Raw genomic sequence first — 26,880 nt, forward strand, 5'->3', positions numbered from 1 at the left:
TGCTGGCTTCTCATACTGTTGTTGCTGGATCCTACCCCCTCTCCATTCCAGTATCTTTCTCCTTTTATACTTATATACTTTGGAGGCAGCATTGCAAATTAAGCAAATTATTATCCAGAATAATCTTCTGGATTGGAGACAGGGATGGAAGAACATTTCTATACCTCCAGTTCCCGTTTTCCTAATCTTAAACCCAGTTCCCCCAATTTCTGCATTCATTCGTTATTTTTTTAAAAGTGGAATTTTGTTTGCGCTTTCATGTGCATTCATCCTAATGGAACCATGCCTAATAGATTTTTTGCAAGCCAGTTTCCCTAATATAATGCATTTTTTTACATATTACCTCGATTATTATATACATTATTCTTGGCAGCAAAAATCTCGACTGGTTCGGATTTTGAAGGAGAGGTGTGCTTTGCTTGGGGGAGGGCGAACCAGGTGGATACAAACTGAAACCTCTCCTTCTTGCCATCATTGGAAGGTGAGGATCCGAAGCTGGGAAGGTTTGCTGGTCGAATCTTTAGCAATGCGATACGTGGCTCAATTCAGGAATTGGTGCAGCGGGGAGGAGGAGGAGGAGAAGGGGGAGCCAGCAGGTGTCCTCACTTTCCTCCCCTTTTAACTGCCTGTGATGGATTTTAAAATTCAGCCCAGCAGGTATTCAGTGCCCCGCTTTTTGGATTTTCAACAGAGATTTGCAGCGCGTCAAATTTCTTCTAAGCCCCGTCGTCGTGGGTTATTTTTACAGCTCTCCATCTCTCCGCCTGGCTTTCTCTGGCATTTAGTGGTTCACTGGCTTGCGGGGGGGGGGGCGGTAGGGAGGAGTGGATGTGGTTGCCATGGTGAGGCTGTCTCCGAAGCTCTTTTGGGATGGAGAGGGCGGTGGGCCCTTCGGAACGGCGACGGGGGGGGGTAAAAGATAATAGAGATGCAATGTGGCAGCTTTTGGGTTTCCTCCAGACCCCCCTCCCCCCCGCCAGGTCACTGCTGTGTTTCGGAAAGCGCAGCGTATCACAAGGGTTTATATAACTCTAGGACTGTGCTGTTATTAAGAGACGAGGCTCAGGCCTGGAATGAGGGGCCCTGCGCTAGACCGGGAAGTCTTGGGTTCGAATTTTGCCTTCTCTCTGAGGCTGCAAGATAGACTGTGGGACAGGCTACATGATTGGAGATCTGTGGCCATGGGTAGCGCTAGAGGAGGGGGGCAAGGTGTCCCCCCCAAAGGAGCTCACCCCCTCCCCTCCCCTCCATCGATGGACACCTGTCATTAATGGACACTTCAGAGATCTATATTCACATGTGGAACACAACTTGCCCACATACTTGTCCCTTCTGAGCCCCACTCCAAATGTTTTTCTGGCGTCACCACTACATACCCTCCAACATTTCTCTGATGAATATAGGGATGTCGTTACAGTGGTACCTCGGGTGAAGAACTTAATTCGTTCTGGAGGTCTGTTCTTAACCTGGAACTGTTCTTAACCTGAAGCACCACCTAAGCTAATGGGGCCTCCTGCTGCTGCCGGAGCATGATTTCTGTTCTCATCCTGGAGCAAAGTTCTTAACCTGAGGTAATATTTCTGGGTTAGTGGAATCTGTAACCTGAAGCGTATGTAACCTGAAGAATATGTAACCCGAGGTACCACTGTATTATTATTAAGCATCGTTGTAAAACGCAGAGCAAAACAAGTTAAAAACAGCAGTGAAAATGCATCGGAACACATTTAGAACTAGCAAGATAAATGAATAAGTAAAAATTCAGCGGTTCCCATGATCTACTGGGAGCTTCCAGGGAAAAAGTCTTTGAAACTTGACTGCGGTCCACTGCTTAGCATTTTCTGACCCTCAAACGCCTGTCTGAACAAGGAAGCTCCCAGCCTGCCAGCAGAAGGATAGCAAAGAGGGAGCCAGCCTTAGGAGGGAATTCCACAGAATGGGAGCCGCCACAGAGAAGGCTCTGTCTTGTGTCCTCAACAGCCATGCTATGGAATGATGATGATGAACATGGAGGGACAAATTGCAGAGGCTGCAGTTTGGGAATGAGTGGAGGTTTTTTTTGGGGGGGGGGGCTTCCCCCTGCCCCAGACACTGGATCCACTGAAATTCAGGGGGCGTGTTTTGCCCCATTCCTCTATGAACACCTAGGACTTCCTGACGTGTGAGTGGATCAAAAAAAGGAGCCTACCTCTAAGGCCAAGAACCCACTTCACACATGGATCAAGGTACCAGGGGGAAGAAGACCCTTCTCTGCTGGAGACCCATAAGCCCCAACCGGCATTGCCCTGTCATCCTGGGGCTGATGGAAGTTGTAGGTCAACAAAATCAGAAGGGCAGCAGGTTGGCAAAGACTGCTCTACTAGGGAGCAGGACCTCTGATGATGTGAAGGACCCTTCCTTTGTTTTGTTTTTTCCTGGGATCCTCGGAGCAATCAGGGCGTTGCTTCAAAGAGTCAAAATGACAGCAGTAACAGAATCGTTTATTTTGTCATGACAAAAATGGTACAGACAAGCGTTTGCCTGATGTCTGCGCCCCGGATTCTGAGCGAGCCAGCTTTTTATACATTTGCAGAATACAATACTACCTGATTTCTTGTAAACCACCTGATTTCTGGGAAATCGAAAGTTATAGTAAGTTCCTATTACCATCTAAGGTCTTGGCCTCTCTCCTTCCTGCAATCTCCCTCCTCCCTGCCATGTCCGCCCCCCCAACAACACCATGGCCATGTGCATTCCTGAGTTTGCTTATCTCTTTACAACATTCAATAATAAACATTTGAGCCTGTTCCATCTATGCCAGCCTTGTTCTCCTGACGGACCTCTCCTTTCTCAGAAAGGCCTTGGGGGGGGGGTTTCTTATGGCCCTACAATGGGAATTGCTAGCTAGGGATGATGGGAGTTGTAGTCCCAAAACAGCTGGAGATCCAAGTTTGGGAAACACTGGTCTAGCTCCTTGTGCCTACACTGACAGGCAGCAGTGGGTCTCCAGGGCTTCCGGCAGGGAGTCTCTCCCAACCACACCAAGACTGGAACTTGGGACCTTCTTCATCCAAGCAGGAGCTCTGCCACTGAGCTATGGCTGATCTGCTTGCACAGGTAGTATTCCTTTAGTTGTACCCCAGCATGAATTTTCTCCTTGCTTTGCTTTGCCATTTTCAGAAATCCAAAGCATATGGAGCAGCAGAATGTTTATTTTCTCTCTTTCTGAACTCTGCTGCTGCCGTGCCGTCTGAGAAAAAAAAAGGGGGGGTGCTCTTCTGTGATGAATTTCCCCTACAATGGGATTTTCCCCCTGGTTTAATCATCATAACAAAATAAGGACATAATTCTCCAGCGAGGAGAGGAACAATCTGCACCTGCTATTAAGAGGATAACAGATAAATAATTTGGTTCAATTGCTAATGCCAAGGACTTTGTTTGCGTTCTGTGGCATAAATATAAATGCTGGAGAGAGATTATGCGTGCGCCTGGCATGTCTCTATGTAAGCTATCCTTGATGTAACAGTTGTTGTTGTTTAGTGGTTTAGTCGTGTCCGACTCTTCGTGACCTCATGGACCAGAGCACGCCCGGCACTCTTGTCTTCCACTGCCTCCCACAGTTTGGTCACACTCATGCTGGTAGCTTCAAGAACACTGTCCAACCATCTCGTCCTCTGTCGTCCCCTTCTCCTTGTGCCCTCCATCTTTCCCAACATCAGGGTCTTCTCCAGGGAGTCTTCTCTTCTCATGAGGTGGCCAAAGTATTGGAGCCTCAGCTTCAGGATCTGTCCTTCCAGTGAGCACTCAGGGCTGATTTCCTGAAGAATGGAGAGGTTGGATCTTCTTGCCATCCATGGGCCTCTCAAGAGTCTCCTCCAGCACCATAATTCAAAAGCATCCATTCTTCGGCGATCAGCCTTCTTTATGGTCCAGCTCTCACTTCCATACATCACGACTGGGAAAACCATAGCTTGAACTATACGGACCTTTGTTGGCAAGGTGATGTCTCTGCTTTTTAAGATGCTGCCTAGGTTTGTCATTGCTTTTCTCTCAAGAAGCAGGCGTCTTTCAATTTCGTGGCTGCTGTCACCATCTGCAGTGATCTGTAACAGTTCCCACCCCTTTTAAAAAAAGATCCAGAGGTTGTGGGTTTGGGGGCAGTCAAGTCTGGATGATGCCTCAAGTCCCTTCTGATTTTGGGGATTCTGTATGGGGAGGGCTGTTAGAACAAAAGAGAACAAGCTTTTTGAACAAGCCCCTTTGATAATGGTGTTTGCCACCATGACTAGCATAACCAAAGGAGTTGTTCTAGCTCCTAGGTAGCAGCACAATAGCCAAAGTTGTGTGTGAGAAAGCAGAGTTGAGAGTGAACTGGAGGCTAGAGACAGCAGAGACCTGCTTGCTCCGTGCTGGATCCATAGCTGCCACTATTGTGGAGAAGCAAGATCTGTTGGGGTTCTTGCTGTGAGCCCCTCCATCCTATGCTGGGGTTCTACAGTGGTACCTCGGGTTACATATGCTTCAGGTTACTGACGCTTCAGGTTACAGACACTTCAGGTTACAGACTCCGCTAACCCAGAAATAGTACCTCGGGCTAAGAACTTTGCTTCAGGATGAGAACAGAAATTGCATGGCAGTGGCATGGCGACAGTGGGAGGCCCCATTAGCTAAAGTGGTACCTCAGATTAAGAACAGTTTCAGGTTAAGAACAGACCTCTGGAACGAATTAAGTACGTAATCAGAGGTACCACCGTATAAAGGGTAAAGGGACCCCTGACCATTAGGTCCAGTCGGGGCCGACTCTGGGGTTGCGGCGCTCATCTCGCTTTATTGGCCGAGGGAGCCGGCATACAGTTTCCGGGTCATGTGGCAAGCATGACTAAGCCGCTTCTCGCAAACCAGAGCAGCACACGGAAACTCCATTTACCTTCCCGCCGGAGTGGTACCTATTTATCTACTTGCGCTTTGATGTGCTTTCGAACTGCTAGGTTGGCAGGAGCAGGGACCGAGCAACGGGAGCTCACCCCATTGTGGGGATTCGAACCACCAACCTTCTGATCAGCAAGTCCTAGGCTCTGTGGTTTAACCCACAGTGCTACCTGCGTCCCATACTTCTGTATATATGTGCCATCAAAACTATTCAACTTCGTTGGACTGGTCATGTTGTGCGGATGCCTGATGATCGTCTTCCAAAGCAACTACTCTATTCCGAACTTAAAAATGGAAAGCGTAATTCTGGTGGTCAACAAAAGAGGTTTAAAGACTCTCTCAAGGCAAATCTAAAAAAAATGTAGTATAAACCCTGACAACTGGGTAACACTGGCCTGCGAGGACTCCAATTGAAGATGCTCGAACCCAGGACGAAAGGGAGAAACGTGCTAGGAGGATGGCACGTTTGACAAACCCTCACCGTGATCAGCTCCTGCTTGGAAACCTGCGGTGGCCCCTGAGCCTTGAAACTCGCTCTGCACAGAGGTACGCCTGGTGCTTTCAGTGCACAGCTTTCAGAGGTTGATGAAGACACATCTCTTCACCCTGGCTCTTGACACTGGAGGTGTCCATTTTCACGACCCACCTTATTTCTGTGAGAAGAATGGCTATTGAAGATGAGGGACTATGCCAAAATGGCAAAATTGTGAGACTCAAAATGGTTTCAGGATGGTTCTCCTGTACTGTTTCAGACAAGTGGTTTACATACTTAGGTATGTGTTTGCCTTGTAAATTTATGAACATTTAATTTATATATTTGAGACCTTAAATTCTTATAACATCACTATCTCTGTCTTTGTCTCTGCCTGCTTGAGTGCTGCATATGACGTTCTCTCTCTTTTTGGTGTATGGGGGGGGGGCACCAGGAGCTGTTTTATAAGGTCTTCATCCTGGCTTTGGGAAGGTGTGTGTGGTGGCCTCATCATCCGTAATGGATTTTTATGCTTACTGTACTGCTTGCCATTTGGGTGTATTTGTTGTTGTTTAGTTGTTTAGTCATGTCCGACTCTTCGTGACCCCATGGACCAGAGCATGCCAGGCACTCCTGTCTTCCACTGCCTCCCGCAGTTTGGTCAAACTCATGCTGGTAGCTTCAAGAACACTGCCCAACCATCTCGTCCTCTGTCGTCCCCTTCTCCTTGTGCCCTCCATCTTTCCCAGCATCAGGGTCTTTTCCAGGGAGTCTTCTCTTCCCATGAGGTGACCAAAGTCTTGGAGCTTCAGCTTCAGGAGCTGTCCTTCCAGTGAGCATTCAGGGCTGATTTCCTTCAGAATGGAGAGGTTTGATCTTCTTGCAGTCCATGGGCCTCTCAAGAGTCTCCTCCAGCACCATAATTCAAAAGCATCAATTCTTTGGCGATCAGTCTTCTTTATGGTCCAGCTGTCACTTTAAAAAAATGATTTTTAATTGTTTCCCCAGCTGGGGGGCCTGAGAAGGGTGGGCAAAGCACTATTTTAAAACTGCAGACTTTGCTTCCTTTCTCCTCCTGCCTTAGGACATTTTGAAGACCTTAAGGCTAATTCCTAGTGAGTCCCCCCCCCCCACCGCTGCCGGCTGCCCTGCACCCACAGCTTTCTCGCTGCAGTGGGTGCCCAAAACACCCTGCAGGACTCAAGGTCCACAGAGACACATTTTCCAGAGACATACGGTATTTTCCAGGAACCGTGCGCTGGAGAGCTTAGACGAGGGCATTCCCCAAAATGCTGCAGTGCTGCTGTCGTGGTGCACATTCTGAGGACCCCCCCCCATTGCAAAAGAGTCTAGCTATCCTGGATAAAGTGCCCCCCTCCCTCCTGTTCTAGATCTACCTCTTCCTTTTCACATCTGTTTGTTTACCTTCCTATCTACCTGTGTACACAGGTACTTTGAGAGCTGCTCTGTTTCCCCTGTAATTAATGCTCATGGCTCCTCTGTGATGATGTTTGCTTTAGGGAAAGAGGTTGCCTCACGGATAATGTCAATGTCCTGCATCTCTAAGGCTTAATTTCCTCTGCGCTGGGGTGAGTGGATGCCTTCTTCTTCCAGCATAGCGTAAAGCAGGGGTCAGCAAACTCTTTCAGCAGGTGGCCGGTCCACTGTCCCTCAGACCTTGTGGGGGGCCAGACTATATTTTGGAAAAAATAAAAATGAACGAATTCCTATGCCCCACTAATAACCCAGAGATGCATTTTAAATAAAAGCACACATTCTACTCATGAAAAAACACCAGACAGGCCCCACAAATAACCCAGAGATGCATTTTAAATAAAAGCACATATTCTACTAATGTAAAAACACGCTGATTCCTGGACCGCCCTTGGGCCAGATTGAGAAGGCGATTGGGCCAGATCCGGCCCATGGGCTTTAGTTTGCCTACCCCTGGCGTAAAGTGTCAGAAAGCCCCAAATCTGGGTGGCAGGGACGGGAAGAGAGAGAAAAGCAGGGGGTTCAGGTCCAGAGAAAGGCAGCAGAGGGAAGATTTTAGTAGACTGAAGTTTGGTAATGATTGGTGCTTGTAGAGGGGGCGTATGGCGTACTAGGGATGGGGTAGTACCTCTGCTGGGGGACAACAGATGCGGGTGGCCTTGTGGTCTAAACCACTAAGCCTCTTGGGCTTGCCGATCAGAAGGTCGGCGGTTCGAATCCCCTCGACGGATGGAACTCCTGCCAACCTAGCAGTTTGAAAGCATACCAGTGCAAGTAGAAAAGTAGGTACCGCTTCAGTAGGAAGGCAAACGGCGTTTCTGTGCACTCTGGTTTCCGTCACGGTGTCCTGTTGCGCCAGAAGTGGTTGAGTCCTGCTGGCCACAGGACCTTGAAAGCTGTCTGTGAACAAACGCTGACTCCCACGGACTGAAAGTTAGATGAGTGCTGCAAACCCATAGTTGCCTTTGACTGGACTTAACCACCCAGGGGTCCTTTAGCTTTTTCACCTTCTGCTAGGGGACATGTAATGCTTCTTCTGGGGTACTTTGTCCATCTGTGGTTCCCTCTGGTCCATTCAGCTCTCCCCTGTGGCTGCTAGACACCGCCAGCATGCGATAGCAGCCACACGGTAGGAGCAGCTTTGACTGGCCGGGCTGCCCACCCTGTCCAAACTTGCCACTTTGGTGCTGCTAATGCAGTGGTTTGACTTGTCTCCAGACCCTCGTACCTACGGGACCGCCTCTCCCGGTATGCCCCATGGAGGACCTTAAGGTCCAGAAATAGCAACACCCTAGAGGTCCTGGGCCCTAAGGAAGTCAGATTACCCTCAAGCAGAGCCAGGGCCTTTTCAACACTGGGTCCGGCCTGGTGGAACACTCTGTCTCATGAGACCAGGGCCCTGTGGGATCTGCAGGACCTGTAAGACAGAATTGTTCCACCTAGCCTTTGGCTTGGAATCAACTTGATCTCCTTCCCCTCTTTCCTGGCTTTTTTCTGGCCTACGTTGGACCAGTCTGGATAGTTGGCCTTGGTGAAGACTTGATGTTTTCATCCCAAAAAAAGTTTTTGATTTGAGTTCCTACTGAAATGAGGCTGCATTTTAATGTTGTATTTTAATCTTGTTTTTAAGTTGTCTTTCAATCAATTGTTTTTATACCTGGTGTTAGCCGCCCTGAGCCCGGTCTTGGCGGGGAGGGCGGGGTATAAATAAAATTTATTATTATTATTATTTATTATTGAGGCAGACAGATGCCAACATTGAGGTGCTTGTAGGAATGGATGGGGTGGAAGTGGGCAGAGGTATTCTGGGGTGGGATTCCAGGCATAAGGGAGAACATAAGAAGATCCTGCCCCATCTAGTCGAGCTTCCTAGCTGCCACCCAGATGCTTGTGCGAAACCAGAAAGCAAGATTTGAACACAAGCCCTTCCTGTGGCTTCCGCAACTGGGATTTGGGAGCACTGTTGCATCCAACTGTGGAAGGCAGAGGCTAGCAGTAGCCATTGATAGACCTCTCCTCTAGGCAGGGGGTTGCACGAAAAGGCTGTGATGCCCAATGTTCCCATTGCCTGCAATGATGGCTGGGGTAGGAGTTGGAGCTGCTCTACCTGAGCGACTTGCGATCTACCTGCCGGGGAGCTGTGCTTTGCTTCTCCTCTGCAGCCGTTCCCAATTGCAGGGTTTCCCCCCCTTTTCTTTCTGGGGGTGGGCACGCCTGGCGAATTTGCTCGCCACCCTGCAGATGTCTGCACCAAGCAGGAGGAAATTCACATTGCAGCAGAGGCGGCTCCCTTACGCTCTCTCTTGGCAACAACGGACTGGAACGGGAACACACTGGATTCCTCGTTCTCAAGAATGGAACGTGAGTTGTGAATGAGCTTTGAAGTGGGGGGAGGAGGAGGAAAGAAGGCTGCGTTTCATTGAAAAGCTCCTGCGCTGTTTTCGTTTAATTTTGCCTCTCCCTTCTGTGAGTAGAGCGCAGCTCCGAGACGCCTTCTGCCGCAGCAGAAGGAAGGCTGGGCAGCCGTTCAGGAATCGCGTGAAGTGCCTCAGCTTCTTGGGATCTGCTGTTGCAGTGTAACTGGGGTTTGCCCAGGGTGTGGTTGGCTCCCAGGAAAGAGGGAAAGGACCCCACTCCCGCCGGCTCTAGGGCAGAGAGCCTTTTTCGGATGAAGGGCCACATTCCCTGATGGGGCACTTTCCCAGGGACACTGGCCGGGCTGGGGCCCAGGCATTTCCTTATACAGTGGACACTTGGTTTGCAAATGTGATCCGTGTGGGAGGCACGTTCACAACCCGCAGCGTCCGCAACCTGTGCACGCGCGGGTTGCAATTCGGTGCGTCTGCGCATGCGTGAGCGCCGAAACCCGGAAGTAACCCGTTCCGGTACTTCCGGGTTTCAGCATGTTTGTAACCCGAAAACATGCAACCTGAAGCATCTGTAGCCCGAGGCATGACTCTACAAACCTGCCTGGGTGCTAAGATCCTTGGGTGAGCTCCTTCCTTCTGTCCCATCAACATCAGAGGCATGGCTGGTGGTGACACGCGAGAGAGCCTTCTCTGTGGCTGCTCCCAAATCTGGGATTCGCTCCCAGGAGAGGGCAGACCAGCTCCCTCCTTGTTATCCAGTGCAGACGGCTGGGCTGCTGTCAGGGCAAACTTCACTTTAACTGCTGGCTCTAAATGTACAGTCGTACCTTGGAAGTCGAACGGAATCCATCCAGAAGTCCCTTCGACTTCCAAAACATTTGGAAACCAAAGTGTGGCTTCCGATTGGCTGCAGGAAGTTCCTGCAGCCAATTGGAAGCCGCGGAAGCCCTGTCGGACGTTCGGCTTCCAAAAGAACGTTCACAAACTGGAAGAGTCACTTCCGGGTTTGCAGTGTTCAGGAGCCAAAATGTACGAGTACCAAGTTGTTTGGGATCCAAGGTACGACTGTATTGTGTTTTTATTACATATAGATACATATATATATAAAATAATGCATATTTTGCAATAACACTTTTAAACTTTGTAAGCCACCTTGAATCCTGGCTTGGGAGAAAGGCAGGATATAAATACGTAAATGCAAAATAATGACAAACGCCTGCAGTCGGTGGGGCCAGACGCAAGACCCGGTGGAGCATCAGGTACAACTCTTCCCTTTGTGCACTAAGCTTCCCCCGGGATTTCTCGTGTCTTCCATCTGGGCAAGAGAGAGGCAAAACAGCAGTTCAGGAACACCTTCCAGCCAGGCACAAACACTTGAGGGCAGCCCGTGACAGGGGCAGGGAAGGGGGTGTGGTTTGTGGAAGGGTCGTGGCCCAGGGGGGGACCCAGGGGCCAGAGAAAGAGGCCTTGAGGGCCACATTTAGGAGGACTCCATGAACACATCCTTGGACCTTGGGAACAAACTGGAGGTGATGCCAGTCCTTTGGTTGCTGTTGGCTTCATGGTGCAGAAGGGAGGGGTTTAACCCCACATTCCAGCCCCTCCTTCTCCCAGATTGCATTGCGTTCAGAAGAGGAACACGGGGGTTCTTTAGCTGCGATTCATTCATTGCAGGGGGTTGGACTGGATGACCCTTAAAGTCCCTTCCAGCTCTTTGCGCTGCGCTGGAACAAGAAGACACCTGCTCGCGGCAGTGCTCAGGAAATCAAACTCAAGCGATGCCATGAAATTGTTAGCAAAGCGACCTCTTTCCCTAAAGCAAACGCCAGTGCAAAGCAGTCGCGAGCATTAATTGCAGGGAGTTTCATGGCTGAGTGGGGATTCGAACCCTGATCTCCCGGGCCTTAGTCGGACACTCTAAACACCACACCACCACTGGCTTGCAACTCCAGGCCCGCCATCTTCTGTGTTTGCAGGAAGAGAGCAACAGGGGCACAAAACAGGGCCTGGGGCTCATACTTTATCCTGACACATTGAACTTGCCTCTAATTTGGGCAACGTAATTCATTTACCTATGGGTAGATCCACACCATAAATTCAACTGGAAGCTGGACACTGTAGCTCAAAGAGCTACAATTCCCAGCACCCATAGCAAACTACAGTTCCCAGGATTCTTTGGGGGTAGTCATGTGCTTTGAATGCGCGTGGGACGTTCTTTAAATGCATGCCTAGTGTCTTCCAGAGGGCCAGTTGATTGTGGCGAAAATGGTTTTCTCCCTCTCTCATAGCACTTGAATTCAGCAGTAAAGCTGAATATTGGAAGATAAAGCGAAGTCCTTCATGTAATAATAATAATAATAATAATAATAATAATAATAATAATAATTTTATTTATACCCTGCCCATCTGGCTGGGTTTCCCCAGCCACTCCGGGAGGCTCCCAATAGAATATTAAAAACACGGTAAAAAAGTCAAACATTAAAAACTTCCATAAACAGGGTTGCCTTCAGATGTCTTCTGAAAGTCAGGTAGTTGCTTATTTCCCTGACATCTGAGGGGAGGGCGTTCTACAAGGCGGGCGCCACTACTGAGAAGGCCCTCTGCCCGTTTCCCTGTAACCTCACTTCTCGCAGTGAGGGAACCGCCAGAAGGCCCTCGGCACTGGACCTTAGTGTCCAGGCAGAACAATGGAGGTGGAGACGCTCCTTCAGGTATATAGGACTGAGGCTGTTTAGGGCTTTAAAGGTCAGCACCAACACTTTGAATTGTGCTCAGAAACATACTGGGAGCCAATGAAGGTCTTTCAGGACCAGTGTTATGTGGTCCCGGCGGCCACTCCCAGTCACCAATCTAGCTGCCGCATTCTGGATTAGTTGTAGTTTCCGGGTCACCTTCAAAGGTAGCCCCACGTAGAGCACATTGCAGTAGCCCAAGCTATTGATGGCTGCTAGCCAGGATGGCTCTGCGCTGCCTTCTTGTTCAGAGGCAGGAATGCTTCTGAAAACCATTTCCTGTAATCCACTGGAAGGGAGAATGCTCTTGCGCTTGGGTCTTGCTTCTGAGTTTCCCACGGACATCCCATGAGCCAGTGTGGTGTAGTGGTTAAGAGCGGTGGACTCGTAATCTGGTGAACCAGGTTCGCTTCCCCGCTCCTCCACATGCAGCTGCTGGGTGACCTTGGGCTAGTCACACTTCTCTGAAGTCTCTCAGCCCCACTCACCTCACAGAGTGTTTGTTGTGGGGGAGGAAGGGAAAGGAGGTTGTTAGCAGCTTTGGGACTCCTTTGGGTAGTGATACAGCGGGATATCAAATCCAAACTCTTTTTCTTCTGGTTGGCCACTGTGAGAACATAATTTGGACTGGATGGGTCATTGTCTCTTCTGATATTCTTTGCCAGGTGACAGGTGCCCATCAGCCAGTGCTGGTTAGGGCTGATGGGAGTTGTAATTCAAAACATCTGGAGGGTAGCAGGTTGACAAAGATTGGACGAGGTGGGCCATTGGCAAGCAAGCTCTTTGGGCATATCTTATCTATTTCTGCTCACCTCTACAGCAGCGGCTTTGCAAGGGCAGATGCCTAGGCAGAACGGTGTGGAGCAGTCGAAAGGAGCGTGTGCAGAGTGCCTTCTTTGGGTACTGAGCAATCACGTCAAGCCAACGCCCAGCTGAGAATATGGGAGAAGACAATTGCACCCCAGGTCCTGCCGTGCTGTTGATCTGCTTTTATTGACGGCTGTTTCCATTTTGGCATTGTGTTCTCAGCAAATGCCTCCCTGCGCCGCTGCCCTCGCTGCCAAGGGGGTCTTTGTTGAGCATGGTTTTAATTGGGATGCGCGGCTCTGATAGAGGAGCTGGAGCATCATTAAAAGCGAGATGCCGTGCGCTGATAGGCCTCGAAACCTCTGTGCTCTCTGAAATACATTTTTTGCTTAGATGGATGCACCAGACAACGGCTTATTAAATTGCTAATTGGGAGCTGTGGGGCATCTTTGAGAGCCAATTTGAGATACCTCCTGTGCCTGGAATAGATGGTGACTAAGAATTAGGGTGTGAGGAGGAAGAGGAGGAGGAGGAAGGGGGGCTGTTTATGGAGGAGGCCCTCCCCCACCCATTTGAGAGGAGTGTTGGCACTGGCAAAATCTGCAGGTTGTTCCCAGCTCCTGGGAAAATGCTGGGCAGAGATTGATAGCAAAGCAGTCAGAGGATTTGGGTTTGATGCCTGCATGCCCAGCTCATACTGGAGGAAGAGCAGCTGATGCTCATTTTTCTTCTGCAGTCTTTGAGCAGTGGCGTAGCATCCATTGCTGGTGCCCGGGGCATCTGTGTGTGTGTTTGCACACTGGGCCGGGGAGGGGGGTCATTTGTGCGCTGGATGGGGCAGGGCGCCAGCCCAGCCCTCTCTGCCACTGCCACTGAAGTGACCCCCACCCCCACTGGAGCAAAGTGGGGCTGTGCTGAGCCCCCCCTGCGACGCAGCCCTTGGCGGGCGGAGAGGAGCACCGGGCCAGGCTGCGCTGGGGCCACCTGCATGGGGGCACCTGGCTCAGCCCCCTCAAAAATTGTGTGCCTGGGACCACAGCTCCCATGGTACCCCCCATGCTACACCCCTTTCTTTGAGTCTTTCCTCCCTTTGGGGAAGTAGAGAACAGCTTTGTTTTGTTTTTGCAGAAATTCCAGTTACCCAAATGGGTTGGCTCTGGGCATAGGCGCCGGCTCCTGAAGCTGAGGCATTTCATTCCACACAACCTTTTTTTGGGGGGGGAGGGGGCCAGGTCCCCTCAATGTTCAGAGGGCATTCAACTCTGCGCCCTGGCTCTTCACGATGTTGTGTGCGTGACATCAGGCTGTCTTGTTGGGTCCCCTCAAGCATCTTGAGAAGCTGGCGCCTCTGACTGGGGTTAGGAACGTAAGGAGAGCCTGTAGGATCGGGTCCAGCCCAGTGTTCGAAACTCCCATTGTTCTAGGTGCATTTTGCGACTGGGAATTTCATTAGGGCAAGCAGTTTTTGAGCTCTGGGCACAGTATTGTCCTTAAGATTTCAGATTAAAACTGCAGAGTGGAAGGAAAGGAGGACCTTTTTCTGCCTCCCCACTTCCAGCTACTCTCTGAAGACTGGAGAAGAGACCCTTTTAAGAATATTATGGGGGGCGAGCAGGGGAAGGTCTAGACCAGAGGTCCCCAAACTAAGGCCCGTGGGCCGGATAAGGCCCGCAGAACTCATTTATCCGGCCCGCGGCGACCCCCGCTACCTGCTCTTACCGGCGCAGCGCTGCACGGCTGCCCACTTCCAGGTCAGAGGAGCACTGGAAATAGCTTGTGCGCATGTGTTATTTGCGCATGCACAAGCGTTATTTCCGGTGCACATCCGGGTCGGAGGAGGCCGTGCACAGGCACACAAGCTATTTCCGGTGCTCCTCCGACCTGGAAGTGCGCCGGAAATAGCGTGTGCGCATGCGTATGGGCACGCGCTCTCCCGCCCTCTGGCCTGCCGCGTGATGGGCGCTGGAGACACTGGCCCGAGGCGCGGTAAGTTTGCTGACCCCTGGACTAGACCATATGAAAAAGGAACATAATATTTTAGCTGCAGTTCATTCATTTTCAGCTTTGTATTCTTGTAATTAAAAAAGAGCGTAGACATTCAGTTGTTGCGCCCGTAACCCAGGTATCCTGTTCTCAGATCCTGTTCCCACAAGCAGAAGGCGAGCACACGAGCCCTCTCTGTGGTTTCCAGCAGCTGCTGTTCAGAAGCCCTGCTGCCTCCCACTGTGGTGGCAAAACTGAGCCATCCTGGCTAGTAGCCATTGGGCAGCAGATCTCTCCTTCTTGCCCTTGCTGTTGGGACTGTCCCCAAGTCATGACCTTCAGTGACCCTGCTCCATGCCTTCTTCGGCCTTTGCATGCCTGGAATGTACTTATGAACGGCTGATAATGCCCCTTGTTGCCCTGATGTAGGTAGGCAGGTCTCTCTGTGCAGAAGCTTTTGCATGGCTGTGATGTTGCCTCCTTAAAAAGGTAAGAGTCACATCCATTGCCTAACCCCTCTCCTTTGCCTTTGGCTCTATCCATCATGAGCGCCTGGTCCCCACAAGGGAGTGGGTGGTGGTGTGGTCTAAACCACTGAGCCCCTTGGGCTTGCTGGTCGGAAAGTTGGCAGTTCGAATCCGCGTGATGGGGTGAGCTCCCGTTGCTCAGTCCCAGCTTCTGCCAACCTAGCAGTTTGAAAGCAAGCCAGTGCAAGTAGATGAATAGGTACCACTCCAGCGGGAAGGTAAACAACAACAACAACAATAAAACAACAACAACAAAACAACAACAATTTATTATTTATACCCCACCCATCTGACTGGTTCTCCCCAGCCACTCTGGGTGGCTTCCGACTGAATATTAAAAACAATACAGCATCAGACATTAAAAACTTCCCTAAACAGGGCTGCCTTCAGTTGTCTTTTAAAAGTAAAATAGTTGTTTATTGCCTTGACATCTGCTGGGAGGGCGTTCCACAGGGCAGGCGCCACTGCCGAGAAGGCCCTCTGTCTGGTTCCCTGTAACCTCACTTCTCACAGTGAGGGAGCTGCCAGAAGGCCCTTGGCGCTGGACCTCAGTGTCCGGACTGAACGATGGGGGTGGAGACGCTCCTTCAGGTATACTGGGCCATTTAGGGCTTTAAAGGTCAGTACCAACACTTTGAATTGTGCTCGGAAACGTACTGGGAGCCAATGAAATGGTGTTTCTATGCGCTCTGGCTTCCGACACGGTGTTCCGTTGCACCAGAAGTGGATTAGTCATGCTGGCCACCTGACCTGGAAAGCTGTCGGTGGACAAACACCGGCTCCCTCAGCCTGAAAGTGAGATGAGCGCCGCAACCCTACAGCCGCCTTTGACTGGACTTTTGTCCAGGGGTTCTTTACCTTTACCTTTTTATCCCACAAGGAAATGTTGTCCTCAGACTGAAAATATTGCCCCACTCTTGGGAGATTTGGACCATGGAGTTTGCCTGCAACCACCTCTCCCCCGAAGACCATCTATCTGCTGACCTGAACTCATCCTGCTATGCCCATAAGGTCATAACAGGTGTGGACATTACCTTTCCGGCGTTAATAGCTGACAGTGGGGAGAGGGGATTCAATGGGGGCTGGGGGCTCCTGCAAGCCCTCTCCCAGTTGGGTTCAGGAGGCTGCAGTTAAGGCATTCAGCTCTTTTAAACATAGCCAGTGAAGAATAATAAAGGTAAAGGTACCCCCTGACTGTTAGGTCCAGTCGTGGATGACTCTGGGGTTGCAGTGCTCATCTCGCTTTACTGGCCGAGGGAGCCGGCATTTGTCCGCAGGCAGCTTCCGGGTCATGTGGCCAGCATGACTAAGCTGCTTCTGGCGAACCAGAGCAGTGCACGGAAATGCCGTTTACCTTCCCGCCAGAGTGGTACCTATTTATCTACTTGCACTTGATGTGCTTCCAAACTGCTAGGTTGAACGGAGCTGGGACCAAACAATGGGAGTTCACCCTGTCGCGGGGATTCGAACTGCGACCTTCTGATCTGCAAGCCCTCGGCTCAGTGATTTAGACCACAGCGCCACCTTGAAGAATAATAGAACTGTAGAACTGAAAGCTACTCCGGGGGTCATCTAGTCCAACCCCCTGCAATGCAGATGCCTCTGTGTTTTTGCAGGTGGGTGGCAAGGAGCCAGCCTGGCAGATCGCTTTGTGCGGAGCTGAAGTTGCTTTAAAAGCCCAGCGCTGCCCATCTGGGTGCCTACCTGCTCCTCAGCTTGCATATTTTCTCATAAACCTATTATATAACAACCTCGTGAACCAGAAGTTCCCAACACCCAGCATCCCTGAGAGTCCACCAGCATCTGGAGGGTCGCCCAGCCCTGTGCCCCTCTCCTCGCAGGGAAATGGGCCCCGAAAAAGCCGACTGCCTTCCCTGCCCCTCTGTACACCTTCTTGGCACGTGCAAAGGGAGAGGCTCTGCGGATCTCTCCCCCTTGCTTTTATTCTCCTCTCGCCACGTCCTCTTTGGTTGTTCCCCCTTCTTTTCCTGAATGAAGATTGATTGCGTTCAGGCTTCCTCAACGTGGGGAAGAAAAGAAAGCCAAGCAGTCCCTCAGTCTTGGCTTTACCCGCCGGAGTTGCATCAGCCAGCCTGTTCAATATTTAAGAAAGCTGCATTGCAGAGCTGGGAAAGGGATGGAAACAAGCTGGTCGCCGGGTTGCTCCCACTCTGGAAATGCCGTGCCCAGGAACTGCACCTGAAGCACCCCTGCCCAAGTTCCAGGTTTTCCTACGGGACCAGGGTGTGCCAAGGGTCTGGGTACTGCTCAGCTCTCGGTAGGGCAAAATGGAAAAGCAACTCCCATTTCAAGCTCATCTAGCCTTATAGCTCCTGGCTCTGATGTTCGGGACACGGGTGGCGCTGTGGGTTAAACCACAGAGCCTAGGACTTGCCGATCAGAAAGTTGGTGGTTCGAATCCCCGCGACGGGGTGAGCTCCCGTTGCTCGGTCCCTGCTCCTGCCAACTTAGCAGTTCGAAAGCACGTCAAAGTGCAAGTAGATAAATAGGTACCGCTCCGGCAGGAAGGTAAATGGCGTTTCCGTGCGCTGCTCTGGTTCGCCAGAAGCGGCTTAGTCCTGCTGGCCACATGACCCAGAAGCTGTACGCTGGCTCCCTCGGCCAATAAAGCGAGATGAGCGCCTCAACCCCAGAGTCGGCCACGACTGGACCTAGTGGTCAGGGGTCGCTTTATCTGATGTTCTGCCTCTATGGTCAGAGGCAGCAATGCTTCTGAATGCCAGTAGAGGGGGCTCTTCTGCTTGTTTCCCTTTGGGCAACTGGTTGGTGAGACTATGAGACTATGCCGGATTGGCTGGGCCATTGGCTTGAACCAGCAGGCTCTTCCTAATGTTCTTTGCAGGCTTCCATCAGCCTGTACTGGCTAGCGCTGATGGGCGTTGTAGTCAAAACATCGGGAAGACACCAGGTTGGCAAGCTTATGATATCTATTTATTGCATTTCCTTCCCACCTTTTCACCCAAGGAGCTCAAGATGACTTGCACGGTCCTCGCCCTCCTCATTTAGTCCCCACAACAACCCTGTGAGGCGGGTTGGGCTGAGAGGCAGTGGCTGGTCACCCACCAGTGAGCTTCATGGCTGAGTGGGGATTCAAACCCTGGTCTCTCCCAGGTCCTAGGCGGACCCTCTAACCACTACACCACACTGCCTCCACTGCATCAGACATTTGGCATGTCACTGTGAACAGAGTGAAGGCTTTCTCAGTTCAGCTGTTTAAGCTGGAGATGCCAGACATGCAAGGCAGACATCCTGAGCAGTAGACCCTCCCCAGAGTTAACTGCTGTGGAAGCTGTCCCTCTCTTTAGTCTTGTGGGAATGCTGCTGGTGTTGGCATTCTCCCAACCAGGTTAAGCTCCCTCTTGGAGTCTTAAGCAGTTGGGTCTCTCAGCGGAGGGTAGTTAAATCACCACCACCAACATCATCAATATACAGTCATACGTTGGTTCTGGAATGCCTTGCAACTCGAATGTTTTGGTTCCCGAACTCTGCAAACACAGAAGCAACTGTTCTGGTTTGCGAACGTTTTTTGGAAGCCGAACGTCCGACGTGGCTTCTGCGGCTTCCGATTGAGTGCAGGAAGCTCCTGCAGCCAATTGGAAGCCGCGCCTAAGTTTTCGAACCGTTATGGGCATCGAAAGAACTTCTGGAATGGACTCCATTTGAGAACCAAGGTACAGGCTTCTCTCTTCTGCCTTGGTCAGACCACACCAGGGGTCCTGTGTCCAGTTCTGGGGACCGCAATTTAAGAAGGATGTTGACAAGCTGGAAGGTGTGCAGAGGAGGAGGGAGATGATAAAGGGTCTGGAAAGCAAGCCTTGTGAGAAACAGTTGAGGGAGCTGGTTATGCTTAGTCTGGAAAAGGGGACTGAGAGGAGATTACAATCTCCAAATATCTCAAAGGCTATCACATGGAGGATGGAGTAAGCTTGTTTTCTCCTCCTCTGGAGGCTAGGACCCGAACCAATGGATTAAGATCACAAGAAAGGAGTTTCTGACTAGACATTAGGAAGATGTTTCTGAAAATAAGAGATCTCCGACAGTGGAACAGACTCCTTCAAAGGGTGATGGACTCTCTTTCATTGGAGGTGTCTAAAGAAAGTTTGGAGGGCCATCTGCCTTAGATTCCTTAGTTGCAATTCTTGCATCGCAGGGGGTTGGACTAGATGACCCTCGGGGTCTCTTCCAGCTATTTTGTTTTTGTTTAGTTGTTTAGTCATGTCTGACTCTTCGTGACCCCCTGGACCAGAGCACACCAGGCACTCCTGTCTTCCACTGCCTCCCGCAGTTTAGTCAAACTCATGCTGGTAGCTTCGAGAACACTGTCCAACCATCTCATCCTCTGTCGTCCCCTTCTCCTTGTGCCCTCCATCTTTCCCAACATCAGGGTCTTTTCCAGGGAGTCTTCTCTTCTCATGAGGTGGCCAAAGTATTGGAGCCTCAGCTTCAGGACCTGTCCTTCCAGTGAGCACTCAGGGCTGATTTGCTTCAGAATGGATAGCTTTGATCTTCTTGCAGTCCATGGGACTCTCAAGAGTCTCCTCCATCACCAGAATTCAAAAGCATCAGTTCTTCAGCGATCAGCCTTCTTTATGGTCCAGCTATACAATTCTACATTTATGTGACTATTATCCATAAGCCATTTTAACATGGCTTTGGATTCTGCTTTGGCTATTAGCCACCATCACTTGGTCCCTCTCACAGGCTCTCTCTGCCCCCTTTCTTGTTTACATCAACCTGCAGCCATTGCTGCCTTATGGAAGAGTTTGGAGCCCAAGTCCTTGACGCTGGTCAGAAAGGCTGAAGCAAGATGTAGGGCTGTTCCCCACAGAGCTGGCATCACTCAGAGATGCTGCCTTCCTTCCTCCTTTACATCTGTTCTCTGAAGATGCAGGAAGCAAACCGGAGCCCCCCCCCCACTCTGGGGATTTGAGGAACGGAGAAAACAAAAGGAAAACATCATTTCCTCTTTGATCATGTTTTTCACATGCCTGAAACGAGATACTTGGTGAAATCTTGGCAGCTTTTTCTTTTAATGATCCATGTGTGAGGATGTCTCCTGCTGCTGTTTGATGGAGAGGGTATTAATGGTGTTTCTGCTATTCCATGGCGCAAAGTACAAAAGTTGTTGGATGGGTGAGAATGTCACAAAGTGAACTGGGCTTTCCCCCCAAAGCTACTTTGCAAGGTAATTAAAGCTATCCTCACCTGGCAGGGATGGAAGGCAGGTTTGGTTGAGGTTTGAAGTGTGCACCGCCCCCTTTCACAGTAGAAGCTGTTCAAACACCCCCCCCCAATTAATCAACTTGATTATGTCTTCACAGATCCCGTAAGTTTTTAGAGTTCAGGGCTCTGCTGTGCAGGCCTTGTGGCTTGCTTCTGCACCCCATGTACACAACACCTGTTCACCCCATGCACTTCCAATGACAAAACCGTTATAGGTTTGCGGGGTCAGTCTGGATGATGTCCCGGGTCCCTTCCAAGCCTGTAAGCCAGCATCCAGTGATGTTAAAAATCTAGAGACTGCAGAAGCAGTCCAATCTGGCTTTGGCCGACCAGGTAAATACTGCTACTTACCAAAGAGGTTGCTCTGTTGCCTTGGCCTTCTGGCGGTTCCCTCACTGTGAGAAGCCAAGTTACAGGGAACCAGGCGGAGGGCCTTCTCGGTAGTGGCGCCCTCCCTGTGGAACGCCCTCCCACCAGATGTCAAAGAGAACAACAACTACCAGACTTTTAGAAGACATCTGAAGGCAGCCCTGTTTAGGGAAGCTTTTAATGTTTGATGCATTACTGTATTTTAATATTTTGTTGAAAGCTGCCCAGAGTGGCTGGGGAAGCCCAGCCAGATGGGCGGGGCATAAATAATAAATTATTATTATTATTGAGATAAATGGGTGGGTCTTTTCCAAACTCACCTGCCTGGATCTTGAGATGGAGACCAACAGGCACGATGGTAAGAGGGCTTTGTATGTGAGACTTGTGTGCGTGAGTTTTTGGCTAGTGCTGGAAGCTGAGAAGGCAGAGGCCTGAGGCCTGTTTTGCTCTGTGATGGACTCAAGGGATGTGAATTCAGGCTTCCCTGGACCCCTGATATCTTAAGAGCTGTCACAATGAAGAGGGAGCAAGCTTGTTTTCTCCTGCTCTGGAGGGCAGGACTCGAACCAGTGGCTTCAAGTTAAAAGAAAGGAGATTCCAGCTAAACATACAGAAAAACCTTCTGACAGTCAGAGCTGTTTGACAGTGGAGCAGTCCCCCTCAGGGGGACTCTCCTTCCTTGGAGGTTTTTAAAAGCAGAGGTTGGACGGCCGTCTGCCATGGACGCTTTAGCTGAGATTCCTGCATTGCAGGGGTTGGACTAGATGACCCTGGGTGTCCCTTCCAACTCTATGATTCTAATGGGGAAGCATGTTCTGTTGAGGCCTTAATGCTGTGAGTCCCTCTGTCCTCTGCTCAGGTTGTATGTATGGATATACATCTTTGGAAAACACCACCACCACCAAAAACATGCATCATAAATACGGTTGGTATGTAAAAGAAAAGTGAAGATGTGTAAATATAGTTTTTACAATACAGTGGTACCTCGGGTTCCATACGCTTCAGGTTACAGACTCCGCTAACCCAGAAATAGTACCTTGGGTTAAGAACTTTGCTTCAGGATGAGAACAGAAATCGCGCGGTGGCGGCGCGACAGCAGCAGCGGGAGGCCCCATTAGCTAAAGTGGTGCTTCAGGTTAAGAACAGTTTCAGGTTAAGAATGGACCTCCAGAATGAATTAAGTATGTAACCAGAGGTACCACTGTACTGAAAACACACAGAGAGCAGAGCGCCTTTATTTTTTGTTAATGTAAGGTTCCTGGCATGTCCAGTGAACAAGAGCTTAGTCAAGAGGGTTGGGAAATCCTTTGGGCTATGTCATTGTGCTCCGTTGACCAATGTTCTGGTCTGGTATAATACTTCCTAATGTAAGCTAGTGGGAAATCCTTTTGGCTTGGTGTAAGTGCCCCCACCTCCACTGCAAATCTCAAAGATGGAAGGTTATCCCCTTACCCCATGAATGCCCACTTGACCGCTTTGATTTACGGAACTGGTTCTGTTATGTACTGAAGTTCTCACCAGCAGGGGGATACTGTAGATAGTTTTCACTCAGGTCCACATATGCAAATAAGGAATTGAAAGTGACGTTCAGTGATTGGATAGTTACAGAAAGTTGTTACTGTTGCTTTGTATTTGAGCTCTGTATAAGCAGGCTGGCTGAACCCTTCAGTTCAGTTCTGTTCTGGCCTCAGAATAAAGAAGAGCTGTCTGAAAAATAGCTGTGTCGTCTGATATGTTCACCCACAACTTAACAGGTTCTATTATAGCTGCTATGTAAGACTTGTTCTGTGTTGCCAAGAAACTGATCTTTTAGCATGCTAGCACCCGCACTATTGATAACGTAGAATTGTAGAGTTGGAAGGGACCCTGAAGATCATCTAGTCCAAAGCCCTGCAATGCAGGAATATGCCAGTGTCCCATTGGGGGATCGAACCTGCAACCTTGGCATTATCAGCAGCACGCTCTAACCAACTGAGCTACCAGGCAGGCACCTTCACAGTACTCTTTTTGGCTCCTGCTTGCTCAGACAAGCCTGCCCAGATACACAGAAAATTGACAAGTGTTTTAATCTGTTTTTCACTGATCATTAATTGCAATCATCACTGCATTATTTCAACAGCTGCTTTAACTGGTTTTATCGATAATTTCCTGTTTTATTCTTTTTTGTAAACAGCTTTTAGGTTTTCCCCCCTCCTTACGATCAAGTGTATATAAATTTTATGAAACCTATAAAATATCCAAGCTAGTAGACGTAGCCTTGTCACTATTTCTTCACATAGCACCCTTAACTTGGTCACAGATTCAGATAAAATGTCCCGTGCTGCTTTCCCTCAGGAAGCCCACCTTGTGAACAAAATCGCAACTCGGAAAAATATCTCTAGACCAGAAAGGCAGTTTATTTCCTATCCACTTATGGTGCCCAATGGTCCTTTGAGAAGGGACCTGTTAGTGACCTGCAAATACGGGGATGAAAGAGGAAGATTATTCTCTGGGAGCTTCTCTGCCTAAAGGGCTTCTTGCCTTGTAGCTCTGTCAGCAGAGAACGAGACTCCGAATCTCAGGGTTCGAGTCCCATGTAGGGCAAAAGATCACTGCATTGCTGGGGGTTGGACTAGATGACCCTCGTAGTCCCTTTCCAACTATTCTGAAGAGCTCACACCCTCTTCTTTGCTGCTGCAATCATTACCTCTTCAACCCTTGATCTCGCTGCTGACTTACAGGCTCTTGCTGCTTTTCTGTCTTTCAGGGAGCCTCAACATTCAGCCATGACGGACACGGTCGTTGGCAACAGCACTGGTCAGTGGTTGTATCAGAATGATAGACAGATGGCTCTTCGGGGCGGGTAAGAGGATTTCCTGGCCTTTGACTCTCTCCACTTCCGCCAACCACCTGCCAGCTGATTTGTATATTATATCACAGCTTGTGTGGAACGTACGTTCCGGGGGTGGCACGTATACAAAAAAACACATATACCCGAATCGCACACCCCGTCCTGACTTTCCAGAGCTGGCAAACTGAGTGGGCCTTATCCCTGCACCCCACCAGGCAAGGCAGAGAGCTTTTAAACTCTCCCCCTTGCTTTCCAGGCAAGGCCCATTCAGCGCACAGACTCTGGGGTGCTCTCATGAGATTTCCTGGAGCCGTCTGAGTTCCCATGGGATGTTGTGAGAGCATCCCAGAGCTCCTCTCCAAGTGGGACTTGCCTGGAAAGCAAGGTGGGGAGCTTTAAAGGTCTTTCCACGTGGGGGAAACCCGATGCAAAGGAGCTTTTAAGCTCTCCGCCTTGCACCGGCCAGTTTTCAACTGTGCAAGGTTGAAGTTGTGCAAGTTAGTTGTGCATAAGATATGATCATACTGCTTAATAATGTGTGTGTTGTGTTTGTGCCTGCTGTGATTCAACAGGCATGCACAGGACCTGGAAGAATGTGCTATCAGTTGCGTAATTTAGCTGCCAGAGAATCAGAGGTTTCATTCCTCGTTTCTAAGGCTTATTTCTTTAGAGAACCAGTTTCACCCCACTCTTTAGCCAAAAAAATGTGGTTTGCAAGATCAGTTGTAAAGACTTACAATAAAAAAGACATGGCACACAAGGAAAAGGGGATGGGGAGGGAGGAGGGGAAAAGTGAGCTCCTGCAGCAGTTCTCAGCATTAACGGTTGTTATAATGCTGCAAAGATCTGTTTGAATTATGCATTATGGCTGTCACCTTTTGAAATATCAGCAGCCTGAGGAGGTAGTTGATCAAGGGAGCTTGTGTGTGTGTGTGTGTGTGTGTTCTTCAGTGCTCTGCAGAGCTTCTTTCTTCCTTCCTGTGATAAGCAAAGCAAACCAGAATAAAATGCACAAATTGGTAGGAACACTGTGCAAAAGAAGAGGAAACAGGGATCATGAATGCAGGTTGCGGAATTAAGCCTGTCTGGTTGCAGGATGTTGATACCTTTCAAAGAAGACCCCAAGAAGAGCCTTGCTAATTCCAGCTTTGGCAGGTCCTGACAGCAACTGTCTGTGTGTGTGTGTGTGTGTGTGTATGGAGTGAGGAGACCCTTAAACACCGACAGCACCTCTGTTCCACCAGCAGTGATCAGAAGCGTTGCTGGAAAAGCTAAAATTGTGACGCGAGTCTCTCTTCACCCAGCCACCCATGGCCTAATTTAATTTTGCCGGTTAATTCTGATCCTTAAACTGCCATCTATCTCAAGTCATCCCTCAGCTTGGCAGCGGGATTAAATTTAAATAATGTATGCAGCTATTCCCTTGCCAGAAGTGTTTGCTCCTTATCAGACTGGATTCCAGGAGCAGCTAATGACCCGAGGGGAGGGGGAGAGAGACAGAGTCCAGTAGATGTTAAATTGTTTGCAGATCATTGTCAGAGGGCACAGAACGTAAGGAAACTGATAGCCATGATGTTGTTGGTTGACCGTGGGGAAATGCCAAGTTGGCGTGGGTTTAATTGGGGAGTCCCAGAGTTCCAATGTGCACATTCATGGGCTCTGAACTAGCAGTGACAGACCTGGAAGGAGACCTCGGGGTCACAGTAGACAAGAAGAAGGAGAAGAAGAAGAAGAGTTTGGATTTGATATCCCGCTTTATCACTACCCGAAGGAGTCTCAAAGTGGCTAACATTCTCCTTTCCCTTCCTCCCCCACAACAAACACTCTGTGAGGTGAGTGGGGCTGAGAGACTTCAAAGAAGTATGACTAGCCCAAGGTCACCCAGCAGCTGCATGTGGAGGAGCAGGGAATCAAACCCTGTTCACCAGATTACGAGTCCACCTCTCTGTACCACTACACCATGCTGGCTCAGTGAAGATGTTGACACAGTGTGTGGCAACTTTGGGGGGGGGGGAGAAAGGCAAATTGCACGCTAGGGATCATTAGGCAAGGAATTGAAAATAAAACTGCCAATAGACGGCGAGCAGATATGATAACCATCTTCACATATCTAAAGTGCTGTCACGTAGAAGATGGAGCAAGCTTGTTTTCTCCTACTCCAGAAAGTTACTTACAAGAAAGGAGATTCAGACTAAACATCAGGAAGATCTTTCTGACACCAAGAGCTGTTCATCAGTGGTACACTATCATGGTCCGGTTCACGGGCGATCAAAGTCCTGGCTGGGGAAGTCGGGACTGGGGGCAAGATGGTGGGGTGGGAGCAGGAATGGGAGTCAGGAAGCCAAGTGTCCGAGGATCAGAGAGCCGGGAGTTAAGAAGCCAAGGGTCCGAGGGTCAGGAAGCAAGGAGCCACGAAGTCAGGGGTCCGAGGATCAAGAAGCAAGGAGACAAGGAGCCAAATGTAGCAAGGCAGGGAATGTGTTGCTGTGGCAAAGAGCCAAAGGGAAAATGCTGACCTTATATCCCTTCCCAGCTCTTGACACCAGGTGCTGTGAGTTACCAATCGGCCTCACCTGTGAGGCCGCGCTGCAAAGTCCTATTGGTCACAGGGACTGGCTCCTGCATGGACACCTGAAATGCAGACTGCCTCAAGAGGTTGTGGACTCGCCTTCTTTTGAGGTTTTTGAGCAGAGGTTGGAAGTCAGGGGTCCATTATACAAATCTATGGTACGACTGCATTTGGAGTAACTGTGTAAAGTTCTGGCCGCCTCCCTTCGAAAGGGATATTGCAGAATTTTTAGTTTAGAGAAGAGGGGGAAGTCTGATAACTCTGGAACTCATGGACATCCAAAGAAAGTGAATATTAGAAGAGTCAGGGCACATAAAAGGAAATGAGGCAGTGATGGCCACCAGCTTGGGCAAATTCATGGAGGAGAGGGCTATTGATGGCTACCAGCCAGGATGGCTCTGCCCTTCCTCTACAGCTGGAGTCAGCAATGTTTCTGAATAATAATAATAATAATAATAATAATAATAATAATAATATCATCATGTATTTATACCCCACCCTCCCCAGCCAAGACTGGGTTGATTGGCCCTTACCTAGACCACCACTAACTGCAGACGTGTGTCCAGGACTTGATCAGCC

At 49.8% G+C, this 26,880-nt stretch overlaps 1 protein-coding gene across 3 annotated transcripts in view; it reads left to right on the top strand.

Moving 5' to 3' along the window:
* RPH3A (rabphilin 3A) overlaps positions 1-26,880 on the top strand; it is a 119,900-nt gene that overhangs the window by 17,552 nt on the left and 75,468 nt on the right. Inside the window, exons 1-2 of one of the 3 annotated variants that reach the window (XM_082230046.1) lie at positions 9,135-9,232; positions 23,649-23,744. In XM_082230046.1, the coding sequence (XP_082086172.1) occupies positions 23,668-23,744 (77 nt within the window). In that variant the 5' untranslated portion in view covers positions 9,135-9,232; positions 23,649-23,667. Of the gene's footprint in view, positions 1-9,134; positions 9,233-23,648; positions 23,745-26,880 lie in introns of those variants that run through there. The other 2 variants (XM_082230048.1, XM_082230047.1) reach the window with 2 other exon arrangements.

This window comes from Podarcis vaucheri (assembly GCF_965113315.1).
Source record: "Podarcis vaucheri genome assembly, chromosome: 7".
Taxonomy (NCBI): domain Eukaryota; kingdom Metazoa; phylum Chordata; class Lepidosauria; order Squamata; family Lacertidae; genus Podarcis; species Podarcis vaucheri.